At 33.0% G+C, this 13,519-nt stretch overlaps 1 protein-coding gene and 1 long non-coding RNA gene across 2 annotated transcripts in view; one reads left to right on the plus strand and one right to left on the minus strand.

The window, feature by feature from the left end:
• Positions 1–14: 14 nt before the first annotated feature.
• Positions 15–13,519, minus strand: part of LOC132729607 (protection of telomeres protein 1-like) — a 27,905-nt gene continuing 14,400 nt past the window's right edge. The window contains exons 5-14 of the mRNA XM_060715389.1: positions 12,775–12,879; positions 10,235–10,308; positions 9,473–9,605; positions 7,653–8,169; positions 5,442–5,604; positions 3,964–4,002; positions 2,944–3,032; positions 1,557–1,657; positions 603–681; positions 15–85 (exon numbers count right to left, since the gene is read on the minus strand). Coding sequence (XP_060571372.1) covers positions 15–85; positions 603–681; positions 1,557–1,657; positions 2,944–3,032; positions 3,964–4,002; positions 5,442–5,604; positions 7,653–8,169; positions 9,473–9,605; positions 10,235–10,308; positions 12,775–12,879 — 1,371 coding nt within the window. The remainder of the gene's footprint in view (positions 86–602; positions 682–1,556; positions 1,658–2,943; positions 3,033–3,963; positions 4,003–5,441; positions 5,605–7,652; positions 8,170–9,472; positions 9,606–10,234; positions 10,309–12,774; positions 12,880–13,519) is intronic.
• LOC132729601 (uncharacterized) lies at positions 10,520–11,019 on the plus strand. The gene is made up of 2 exons (XR_009625643.1): positions 10,520–10,592; positions 10,702–11,019. It is a non-coding gene; the product is annotated as an uncharacterized LOC132729601 (long non-coding RNA).

Here is a 13,519-nt window from a genome sequence, read left to right on the forward strand (position 1 = left end):
AATTCTAAATTTATTTACCCTGAATTTGATTGTAAATAAGAAATACCATTTCTTTCCTCTCTATAATCGTAAATAGGCGACCCACCTAATGAAACATAAACAAAGTACATGTACCAATGCACATATGAAGTTTGAGAGCCAAGGCCCGGTTAAATGCGGAGTTACTGGCCGAAAACAAGGTTAATGTGACCTTGACCTTTGAGCCCTTGACTCCAAAATCAATAGGATTATCTTCTTCCAAAGACCAATTCACTTAGTAGTTTTATGGTAATGAGCCATTGTATTTTCAAGTTACTGATGGGAAACAATGTGGGACAGACGGTTTAACATCATGCTGAAAAAAATCCCCCTCTTTTTTCAAAAGGGGGGGGGGGGGGATAAAAAAGGAAAAAAAAATTTAAAGATAAAAATTTTAAATTAAAAAAACATTTTTTTTAATATTTTAAATAAAAATATTAAGTTTAAAAAATAAAAGCGTTTTTCTTTTTATGGGGTTTTTTCCTGAAAAAATTTTTTACAGTAAACTTTTTCCAACATTTTCTTCCGGCTTTTTTTTTAAAACCCGCCCCAAATTTAAGGGGGGGAAAAGATTTCATTCATACACTCTTGTAAACCCGCTGTAAAATTTTGAAATGTTTTTTTCAGAAGCTTTTCAGGTTCCATATCTTGAAAAAATTGTACCTAAAAAATACATTTTTTTTCGTCCGTCACTCAATATGAAATATAAAAGCAAGTGCTAGATGTCATAGATGGTAGGCTATTCAATATTGCTAGATATTTATAGTAATACATAAAAACTTTTACCAACTGATGCTATCTTTGCAACAAAATAATGTTTTAAAGGCACATTTTGCATCAGAAATGATACATTTTCCCCATTTTAAAGGGAAATTGTGAGGTTTGTCACAATATAATTATAGTTTTGGGGCATAGTAGTATTTTGACTTCCATATAAATTACTAAATTACTATAACCTTACTTCTGCCAAATGGCAACAGATGTAACAATAGGACTTCCGTTATTGTCCAATGAGTATTTTTTGGTAAACTGTAACACACCAAGAATAATGAGCTTTTGAGAAATAAAAATAAAATAATATCTGGTGAATAATGGGCCTTTCAGTTTTAATGTGTTAAAATCATTAGTGATCAGCCTTAACCACAAGTCGAGACACAGGCTGGCCTGAACATCTGTCTCAATATTGATTGTTGCTACCTCAAATTCCTCAATATAAATGTATTATGATACTGACATCACTTTAACATTGAACGAAATGTCCAAAATTAAAAGCAGGGCATTAGCAACTACATGTATAAATGTCTTCATAGGACACAGGTGACCCAACATGCCATCGTTTCATCAGTGTACATGTGTAACAGACAGGACAGCAGTACAAATGGACAAAGCTCAAATCTATATCCCCCTCTTAAGTAGTGGAGGCATAAAAATTCTGCAAATTAAGGGTTAAAACTTCCTCATTTACTTAAATAAAAGATAAATACAGCAACTGGAGCAGATATTTTGTCTAATAATGTTGAGTAATGCAGTTTACTTACTGCATCTTCTTTCCAAATGTTCGCCATCAACATCCCGGTGTTATCTGAGAGGATAATCCTCATCATGTATATATACTGTAGATGTGGCTGTGAATCTAGACCTAAAATAATAAATATAATATGTACACTTCATAGCATAATTCCACCATTGTCTACAAATTTTGAAAAAAAAAAACAAGAGGTTCATAACAGCACTAGATTGTTCACCTGAGATCTATTGCAAGAGAAATATACATGATTAGTTACTGCAAAAATTATTTGGTCACTGTGTTAGGCCATTTTTGACCCTAACATCATGACTCGTGTAGCTTTTAAGTAGGTCCACTAGGCATGGTTAGCTATGAAAAAAACTTACACTCTAGGTCATGGGGTTTCACACAAGGAGCTTTGAATGTGTTTTCATAAAATTTTGATAAATGTGAAATAAATTATAAGGGACTCTATGACTTGGCTTTTTTTTTACCCTTGGCATGATTTACATTACTATTATTGACGACCACAAGAGGGTTGCTACAAACCAATTATCTCCCCTCTGGGCATAGTTATGTCTGAGGAACTCGTCTTCCTTATTCCCCCAAGGTAGTGGGTAAACACTGTTTAAAGCTACATTTTATAAATATGTAGAAATATTTTGCCATTTGCCTAATAACCAAGCATTTTACAGTTTCATTTACCTTTTTTAATGGTATTGTTGAAAATCTAATATGATATTGTTTAGAAATTAAGATTAAAACCCAATGGTAACACTTAAGTTCGTATACGAATTTTAACATGCAAATGAAGACAATAATTAGCTTGTGTGTACACTATGTCACAGTGTTGAATGGTACAGAAGTTGTAAAAGACAAATATGTAGATCTAATCTGGGTGTGAAAACAAACCTTTACTGTTTCGGCTTTGTGGTACATTAGGTCTGTCTTTTACACAAGGGTTATCAACTTATACAATTATGAAAACATTCAATATATTATGCAGAAATATACTGTTCAATTCAGACTGCTAAATACAGTCTTGCTTGATAATTTTCTGTTGATGTTCAGATGACCCAAAAACAGAGTTTTAACATGTAAATGGGAAATACATGTATACTTTCCATATACATGTACACACAATGAAGTTGCAGATTTTATGCTTATAAAGCTCACTATGGTCATCTGGACACCAAAACAAGATTCAATATCAAACTATTTTATTAACAAAATGTAGCTATTTCGGTTTTTATAGAATTTATAAAATGCAGCTTTAAGGCTCATTGTTATACAATGTTCTTTTCAGATAATTAAAGTATGAAGAAAGAAAATTCGTTTGTAACTAAGTAACTATGTGAGCAGATGTTGTATTTTACACACTGAATACATGTATTGAAGATTTAAATGGGACCAATTACCTTGAAGAACTTTATTCTGACAACATTGTGGGCAATTATAGTGTGCTACACCTTTAAATGAGCTGCCTATCTGTAGTTGAGAAAATGACCTACAACAAAAACAGTCTTTTAGTTGAAACAGCCCTATCAATATAAGTGATAAAAGTTTCACAGCTTAAACATTTAAAATGTAAAGCCTACCAAAATACCTCTTTACACTTAATTTAGAAATTTGGTTTAATGCAAGGCTAAGTCTGTAGCATATTTATTTATGTTAACCTTGAACATAATGAATTTGTGTAAAAGATTTCCTCTGCTTTGAATCTGTAAATGTACATTTAAATTTTAAGGGATTCCAATATCAAAATTGAACTACCAGCAATACCAAGCATAGAAGTCAAGGCTGGACTTGCTGTATACAAGTGGCAAAGGCTAACCACTTCCAGTTCCAGCAGGTTAAGTGCTTACATATACAGGTCTCCGACCATAAACCACTCTACATAGCAGGCAGCTTGTTTGTTTTGGTTTTTTTTTTTGGTTACATTTCTCTAATAACAAAAAAATTAGCATTTACTAAAAATGAGTGTGTAAATAGCATATGATGGCCCATGACAGTCAGACAGCTTATTTGCAATGGGGTCCTTGGTTAAATTATACACAGTTAATACTGATACTACTACAAATAACTGATAACTTAAAAAAAAGTTACAAATTACATTTAAAAGTTAGCTAAAACTAAAGGCAAAAAGACAGCAGACATTTTCACAAAAATATATTAAGACAAAATTTTATACTAAGAGAAACCTTACAATAAATCTTCTTTTAGCAGGCAGTTCTACTAGTTTATTCAAAATAACATTCATTTAATGATCTATGGGCTGTTCAGCAGAAAATGTCTTCTAGTTTTAACATTTGAAACAATTGACCCCAAGGGCAGGATATTTTTCACAAAGTCTCATACACAGCTTCAGCCTTCAATATAACACCCTTTCATGAAGGAGTAACCATAAGATAAGGTTAATTATGTCTAGCTCCACTTACATGCTTTCATCTTTGTCTTCATTACCAGGGCATGAACATCTGAAACAAAGATTACAAAAGAAACTGTTATACAAGGTTTTTTAAATATCTAATTTCATTTTTTTTAAAGAACACTCTTTAGATTAAATGTAATATTTACATGTATTTCAATATAGATATTTAACAAGAGTTGTTTAGAAGGACAGTGATCTCAAAGCCTGGATAATGTAGGAATCACATTGAGGAAGTTATCATTCAAAATACATGAAATAGTGACTCTCAAGTTGTGATCTTCAATTATTATCGCAAAGACATGTGCGAAGTTACAAGTACTGTTTGTATATACCTTCAGAAGAATTTTTTCTAAGTTCACAAATGGCCAAACTTCAGTCAAATTCTAGAATTCAAGGTTACTAAAATAAGAACAACAAGTGGGCCATGATGACCCTTATATCCCTTACTTGATTATTAAGGCTCTTAATTAATACATTGTTCTGTTAACTTTGAATGAAAACAGATGGTCCAAATGTAAACAAGGATTTTCCATATTTGAGTTCTGTGACCTAGTTTTTGGCCCCATATGACCCATATTTAAACTTGAGCTAGAAATCATCAAAACAACCTCTTTGATAAATTTCCAAGACATTTGGACTGAAAATATTACATTTAGAGTGTTAATAAGGTCTATATAGGCTACATGACCTAGTTTTTGACCCCAGAAGACCTTTAAAAAGCCATAAAGCAGTCAGATCCATATAAAAAAAAGAGCCTTTGAAAGAGACCCCAAATATGATTTTTTGGTTGGGGACCAACAAAACCAGACAACCACCAAACCTGGACGGCCCCGAAAATGCTTAATTTAGTATTTTCTTTGTTAAGTGGTTGTCAGTTACTTTTTTATCAACAGTAAATGCATGTTTCTTCTAAATTAAGTAAATAAATTTATTTCAACCTTAAGAATGTTGATGTTGAGATTTGGGGGTCAAGAAAGGAATGCCTGGCCTCATATACCAGCTATAATCATTTGCAGAGTAACAATAGAATATCCAAAACTTGAGCATTTGTTGCTGAAATATTGTTTATCATGTTAAAAATCAAAAATCAAAACACCCATGTACATATCTGTACGGACACATGGTACTGTAGTGTAGACAATTTAGGTAATTTTGATAACCTTTTGAAATAAGTGTCTATACAATCAGAAATAAACAAAATAGTTTGTTAGTTAGGAGAAGAACCTAGCTGAACTGTGTTAAATTTTTGGTCTCTAGGTTAAAATTATGAAATCTGTACGGAAAAATGTTCAAAAAAGTGTCCAGTTGATGGTCCCCAACCAGTAATCTAGAATTACATATTTACATGCACTCAAAAACTTTTTGCTAGTAAGAAAGCTTGAATTTTCATTAAATTACTGGATAGGTGAAAAGCTTGACTATTCTTTGAATCACATGTATATTGTAAATTATTAAGCAATCACTTTGTTAATTGAAAATACTCACAGGTAATGGCAATCAGAACAGTAGAGTTTGAGGAAAGTTTTCACAGAATCGGCTTTAGGATGATAATCCAGAACTTTAACTCTCACTTTAAACCTGAATGGTATACTGTGCTCCAACACCTCTTTTATCATGCTTCTTTTTATTTGTGGATGACTCAATACAACTGCAAATTTAAATGCAACATAAGAAATTATTTAAATTAAAATTAAAGAATATCATTCAAAATGTTAAAAAAAAGTTCACAGCAAAACAATAAGGTTCTGTAATTTTAGCTTTTAGTACCTTGCTGAAACAGGAAGTGATAAGCATACTGGTTTCCTAGCAGTTTCCGTCCCCAAGCAGTTTTCCGAGGTTTATCATCTTCGCCCAGTACAGTCTATTTTTACCAGTAAGGTATCCACATTACTTCGTCAATCAGAGAGACTTTTGTTTTCAATGCTAAAGAGCATCAATTTATATGTTTTGAAGTTTTGTCTGTTATTTAAAGTTACATAGAGAACTTGTGACTTTCAAAAATAAGTAACACCTGGGGAATTCTGGTTTGAGTATCCATGCACAATTTAGGTAAATCAATACTTTGGAAAATATTGTTGCAGACGACACGGACAAGGTTGGGAAGTTCTGTTTGTCTTGTAAAACCATCTTTACATTGCTTTATGGTACTGAATTATATTCAAAATAAAAAAGGTCCGAAAAACTGCTATGAATTTTTGAATAAAGGTGATAAAAGGTGTTACGTTTCAGGCCAATATTCAAATTAAAAAGTAAAATGAAAGTGCAACATTAAGCACATGGCAATGTTGGACAGGTACCTAACTTTGTCCTGTCAAAGTTTTGTACCCCTCCGTAGACTGTTTTTTATTTTATTTGTTAAAAAGTGCGATTTGTGGCCGGAAACTGCTAGGAAACCAGTAGACTAGCAGACAAGCTCACGCCTCTGTGATCACTACCCAGGCTGTCTCACTTTAAATTTTCATCTTGATATCCAAAGGAAAGTTAAAATTGAACAATTGAAAAGTGGAAACTTGACAACTTCATTTATGAAATTTGGCAGTTGCAAGTCTTTCACAAGGGATTTTTTTTCCATTTTGGAAAAGATAAGTTTCCTATGGTAATTTTTTTAATTTATTAATTGGTTGGGTTTTATGTTTGCACCAACACTGATATGACTAAATACTAAATCCTGCTTTACAGAGCATTATTTCTGGCACCTGAGAATAACCATCGACATTCTGTAAGCAAGCTAGATACCTTTCTCACATGATAGACTCATAAGTCCCTTATAGGATTCAAACCTACAGCAGACAATGACCTTAACCACTCAGCCATGGACACCCATACACATAATTTATAACTAATAGTACTGAATATTGTATTATTTATCCAGGTATTTGAAAGAAGTATTTTGGTGTAACGTGTTCAATGTTAAATAATAAATATATTCTCAAATACCCCATAGGTAGCTTCTTGAATGATTTTTGAACAACTTTTATTGAAAAACTTTGATGCAAGGAATATTAATGGCAAGTTATTCTTACTTGACATAGTAGTTTAGAAAAGGCATTGTTTATAGCATAATGACACATGACTGACACAGGGCAATCATATAAGCTCACCTTGAGCTCTAGTACTGTATAAGTGGTTAATTTTGTGACATGGAAATATTTGTGATTTTTGCAAATCAAAATTATCCTTAAATATTTAATCACACAAAAGTTATTTCTTTAATGGCAAACTTTCTTCTATCATTTGAAAACAGGTTTTCATACAGCATCTTAAATGAATAAGTTTACTGTTCAGGAACTGAGATTAATTTTTCTCATTGCTCGATTGTGTCAGTTTGATCTTAACAAATCACAAATGACTTAATGAAACAATATATATGAGTTAATAACACAATAGGTGATTCATATAAAAAAAGAATGTTTCAAAATATGACAAAGAATTGTGTGATCAGGTTCAAACTTACAATGTAATTTCAAACAGTTATATAAATAATATAGGTATTAAGCAACTGAATAGAACGATTACAATAATGGCATATTCTTAACATGTACCTGCTTAATTAACGATATCACAAAAACATTATGAAATTCAAGAAATCATAATTTCGCAAATATTTCCGCACGCAAAAAGTCCATTTTTTGACATTCACAAAATTTTTGTGACGAATAAATATCCACTTACACATTAAGCTAAATAAATTGTTACCTGTACTACTCTTTGCCATACATCTCGGTTCACTTGAACTGACATGAAATTCAGTGGTTTTACCACACACATTATTTCCACATGTCTTCTTTGCATGTTTCACAGAGGTATCTTCAGTATGTTCAATAATCGGTCTTTTAGAGGTACTTGGGAAATCATTGGGGATATATTCTTTTTTATGGCTAACATTTTCTGATACTTCATTCTCCTCACTTGACACAGCAATATGTTTTGTGTTACTGTTCTCTACTGGTTCACATGAGGAAGGCTGATTAATATCTTGTAAATTTGTAATGTCTGTCAGTGATTCTGAATTAAGGAAGTTTTTTTCCATAACAATAATTTCTTGTCTTTGTTTAAGTTCTTTAAGATCACTGTTGTCTGGTTGTAAAATTTGAACACATCTGTTGAATGAGTCCCCTCTATGAAGAATAAACTCTACAACACCAGTTTTACTGCTACTGCCAGACTTGTGTTCTGCAGCATGCACATTTGTAAACTTGATATAATCTCCTGGCTGGAAATATAACAAAATGCCCATGACAGAAAGCAAAAATGTCAGATACATGATAGAGAACAAATTTACAGAGAAATGATAGACAGCAAAATGGCAGTGACATAACTGATAGCAAAAATGATTTGCATAATGACACTAAAATAATGCTGATTCAGATGAACAACAAATGCATGTACTTTTTTTTCAATTCGCCCATTTAAAGCACTTGTACAGGTAAACTTTGATAAGTTGAGAAAAGGGCCACCATATCATTGAAGACAATAACTTCATTGAAACTACAAAGCAAACTTCATCAGTAGTTCACAGATGCTCTTTCGAGAAAAAGTGTATGACTTAGGCACATACTACCAGACATTGTTACTAGGCAGACATATGTAACTATTCTTTTTATTCAATTTTGTTTACTTATAAATAAGATTTTTTAACCTATACTGTTCTCATGTACTTTCTTCTTTCATGCAAACTTAACCCTTTGAGTGTCCTCTTCTAAGTATGTTTGTTTGGGTTTTATGTCACACCAACAAAGTATAGGTTATAAGGCGACCTTCCAGCTCTATTGGTGGAGGAAGTCATCAGGTGCCCTTTTGTGAACACAAACAACCGGACACTTTGTACGTAACCATAGAGCTATCTCCTTAGCGACATGACTACCTCCTTGACGACAGAGCTATCTCGCAGAACAAATATTCTATATTTTCTTTATGATCTGATTTCAACCTTATTTCATTTCTTGACCTTATATCTACTTGAAACGTATTTGTTTTTAATCTGAATCGCTGTTTAGATGAAAATTCGAGGAAAAATAATCTGTTTCATGATGAAACGATCCATTTTAATGCTGAATTCGCTAACTGGGAAACTCCACCACAACTACATTTCAAACAAAATTATAACAACTTTACGTTTTTTGGAAAATTTAATAAAATCTACATGACAAAGCATTCTCTGAATTTCGATATTTGATGTAGGGTTTACAAAATATATAAAATATGAAAACACTTGACACTTGATTTTAGCCACATGCACTAGCTCGGAAGTAGCGATAGAGCGATTTACCATATACCTCAGAAAGAGGTAGCTCTATCATTTACCAGGCATGTCAGGTGCTATAAATGCTTCTTCTTTTTTTTTTAAGATTAAAGCCGGCACTGCATAGAATCACCAACTTTCAGTAAGCCTACTAGATTATGCAGAAATTTGTAAGTTTGCAAGTTCTAAACAGTTTTTTTGTTGATGAATCATATGGGATGTTGGGACACATTTTGTGTCTCAGTGAGCTACAGATATTATATCCAATTATTACCTTTATATCACTAGAAGACATAAAATGGTTGTCAAACAAACTGACATCATAGATAAAACCATCAGCATCTTGGAGTAATTTGTCATCTTTAGATTGCTGCATGCCATCTTCAACACTCACCTCTCGCACATCACTAGAAATCATACAAGTACATCATAACATGTTACAAATTTCTCAAAATAATGCATTTAACAACTGTGCTAGCAGTAGATAACAACTTCAGGAAACTGTTTGTTTACAGTCACTTAACATTTTTTGGTGTTGGATTTTATGCCACACAACACTGTATATGTCATATGGCAACTATCTAGCTTTGACTGATCAATAGCTTATTCAATTTTTTCTTGAAGGACTTCAATGATGTTGCTTCTATGACCTCAGGATTTAATGTGTTCCATAAATCCACAACTCTATGACTGAATGTGTTTTTTCTTGTTATTTCTTGCCCTTTGCTTGAATATTTTATACTTGTGACTTCATTTGTTAAGTTATTATCTGTTAACAGTAAATTTAATAAACAACAAAACTATGTCAAAGATTACAACTTACATCGAGTACCATCCCAGACTTTTAACACACAACTTACTTTATACACCGAGTACAATCCCAGACTTTTAACATACAACTTACTATATACACCGGGTACCATCCCAGACTTTTAACATACAACTTACTATATACACCGAGTACCATCCCAGTCTTTTAACATACAACTTACTATATACACTGAGTACCATCCCAGACTTTTAACATACAACTTACTAAATACACCGAGTACCATCCCAGACTTTTAACAATCTTCCAACATCTTTCTCTATGACACATGTCTGTATAACCTGAATAGAAAATAATAACCATAAAACAATGTAAGGCAGTAAAGTAAACTTTAAGGTTGACATTAAAATTTTTAAATAAGCTTTGCTATAGATATGTTTCAGGAAGAAATATGAAGAAATTTATGAGCTTTGGGAGACATTGTTACTTTCTTGTAAGACAAGTGATGACTTAAATTCACAATGAGATTGTAAATTATGTAATTAAGAAACATACAAAACTAGAAATGTGTCCATAGGACACGGATGCCCCACACGCCACTGTTCTGTCAATCTTATGACTCTAGGTCAAATATTTTTGGACTACATGTGCCACAAGTTGAAAACTAACTAGAAATGTGTCCATAGGACACGGATGCCCCCACCACCACTGTTCTGTCAATCTTATGACTCTAGGTCAAATATTTTTTGGACTACATGTGCCACAAGTTGAAAACTAAAAATCAACAAAGGGCCATAATTCTGTTAAATTTGGTCGCAGCAAAAATTCCTTCCTTTACTACCATCTACACATTAAGGTTGTAAATCCCTGGAAGTTTAAGCAAAATCTGCCATCCGATTTAAGAGGAGTTACGTTCACAAAATTTCTACAAAGTATATAATGAAAAAAATCAACAAAGGGCCATAATTCTGTTAAATTTGGTTGCAGCAAAAATTCCTTCCTTTACTGCCATCTACACATTAAGGTTGTTCATCCCTGGAAGTTTAAGCAAATCTGCCATCCGGTTTAAGAAGAGTTGCATTCACAAAATTTCTACATAGTATATAGTGAAAAAATCATCAAAGGGCCATAATTCTGTAAAATTTGGTCGCAGCAAAAATTCCTTCCTTTACTACCATCTACACCTTAAGGTTGTTCATCCCTGTAAGTTTAAGCAAAATCTGCCATCCGGTTTAAGAGGAGTTGCGTTCACAAAATTTCTACATAGTATATAATGAAAAAATCAACAAAGGGCCATAATTCTGTTAAATTTGGTCGCAACAAAAATTCCTTCCTTTACTACCATCCACACATTAAGGTTGTTCATCCCTGTAAGTTTAAGCAAAATCTGCCAACAGGTTTAAGAGGAGTTGCGTTCACAAAATTTCTACATAGTATCTAGTGAAAAAATCAACAAAGGGCCATAATTCTGTTAAATTTGGTCACAGCGAAAATTCCTTCCTTTACTACCATCTACACATTAAGGTTGTTCATCCCTGTAAGTTTAAGCAAAATCTGCCATCCGGTTTAAGAGGAGTTGCGTTCACAAGATTTCGGGACGTACGGACGGACGGACGGACTGACTGACGGATTGACGGACGGACGGACAAGTGCAACGCTATATGCTCCCACATTGTGGGGGCATAAAAATCAACAAAGGGCCATAATTCTGTTAAATTTGGTCGCAGCAAAAATTCCTTCCTTTACTACTATCTACACATTAAGGTTGTAAATCCCTGGAAGTTTAAGCAAAATCTGCCATCCGGTTTAAGAGGAGTTGCGTTCACAAAATTTCTACATAGTATATAGTGAAAAAAATCAACAAAGGGCCATAATTCTGTTAAATTTGGTCGCAGCAAAAATTCCTTCCTTTACTTCCATTTACACATTAAGGTTGTTCACCCCTGTAAGATTAAACAAAATCTGCCATCCGGTTTAAGAGGAGTTGCGTTCACAAAATTTCTACATAGTATATAGTGAAAAAAATCAACAAAGGGCCGTAATTCTGTTAAATTTGGTCACAGCAAAAATTCCTTCCTTTACTACCATCTACTCATTAAGGTTGTTCATCCCTGGAAGTTTAAGCAAAATCTGCCATCCAGTTTAAGAGGAGTTGCGTTCACAAGATTTTGGGACGTACGGACAGACGGACGGACGGCCGTACAGACGAGCAAACATTTGATATTTATGAGCTTCATTCCGTAGTTAAATAAAGAACAAAAGCTCATAAAATTCAAATTAAGAGCTATTTTTTATGAGCTGATTTTGCTTACGGACTTTGGTCCAGGTGTAGTTTATGAGCTGATTTACCTCTTAAATATCAAAAGTTGGTATGGACACTCGGACGGACAAGTGCAACGCTATATGCTCCCACTCTGTGAGGCCATAAAAATGATGTAATTAAGCAACATATAAAAATAAAGTTACAACTATGATAATTGTTTGTTTATTATTTGGGTTTTACGTCACACTGACACATTATAGGTCATATGGCGACGTTCCAGCTTTACTGGTGGAGGAAGAACCACCAACGTTCCATAAGCTAGCTGGATAGCTTCCTCACATGAAAGAATCCAAAGTACCTGTTGGGATTCGAACCACAGCAGTGAGACAACTATGATAAGAAAATTTAAATGCAGACCATGATCTGAAATTAAGACATACTTTAATAACTACATCACATTAAAGGGCTTTTTCGTGATTAGAAAGCCATTTTCTTACAGAATATGACAATTTGCCTAAAATAGTGCAGAATTAAAGAAATTTACCTGACAAACAATGTCAAAGAAACCACCCATAGCAATTTCATTAAAAGTGCACAATTTTTCATGTAGGTCATCTTTGTTGTTTGCCCAGAGACGAAGTTCTTTAACCTTCAAATACAAAAACATTGTAATTTACTTCTACAGAATTATTTCTTACACTGACACATCCACATGATGGCCAATTCTTTAAATCTACTACCTTTTTGTAAGAAAGACATCTTGTTCTACAGACCAAAAAAGATTTTATTTCTTCAACTGTAACAACCAAATCAATAAAAGGGTTTTGGAAGCCATAATGGATAGGAACAATTTTAGTTTTGTAAAGGATTACTTAGGGATAATTCATACAGTGTTTTATTATGAACCAATTTTTTTTTTAGACTTTAAATTGGTTCTGATTTCTGTTTTTTTTTCACTGAAAGAGTTGAGAATCAAGCATCAATCCTTTCAAATTTAATCAAATTCAGTTCAGTGTAGAATTATGTACTTATAATTCATTTATGTCATCATGATAGCAAGTCTATACTTCCCATGATTCTCTGCAACATGTGCTCCCGCCTTAATATATGCAGCAGACAAGCTCTAGTACCGTTGGGATTAGTGAATTAAACAGACAAGACACACTTTGTTTTAGTTGTTTTTATCATGACTTAGATGTCATTGGACTATAGTCCATACAAAGTACTAATCATTACATTCAGTTAATACAAAATGTGTGCCAATGGTTTTTTAGTCTTTTAAATTCTAA

This window comes from Ruditapes philippinarum, unplaced genomic scaffold, assembly GCF_026571515.1.
Source record: "Ruditapes philippinarum isolate M1 unplaced genomic scaffold, ASM2657151v2 ctg3692_1_1_1_1, whole genome shotgun sequence".
Lineage (NCBI taxonomy): Eukaryota > Metazoa > Mollusca > Bivalvia > Venerida > Veneridae > Ruditapes > Ruditapes philippinarum.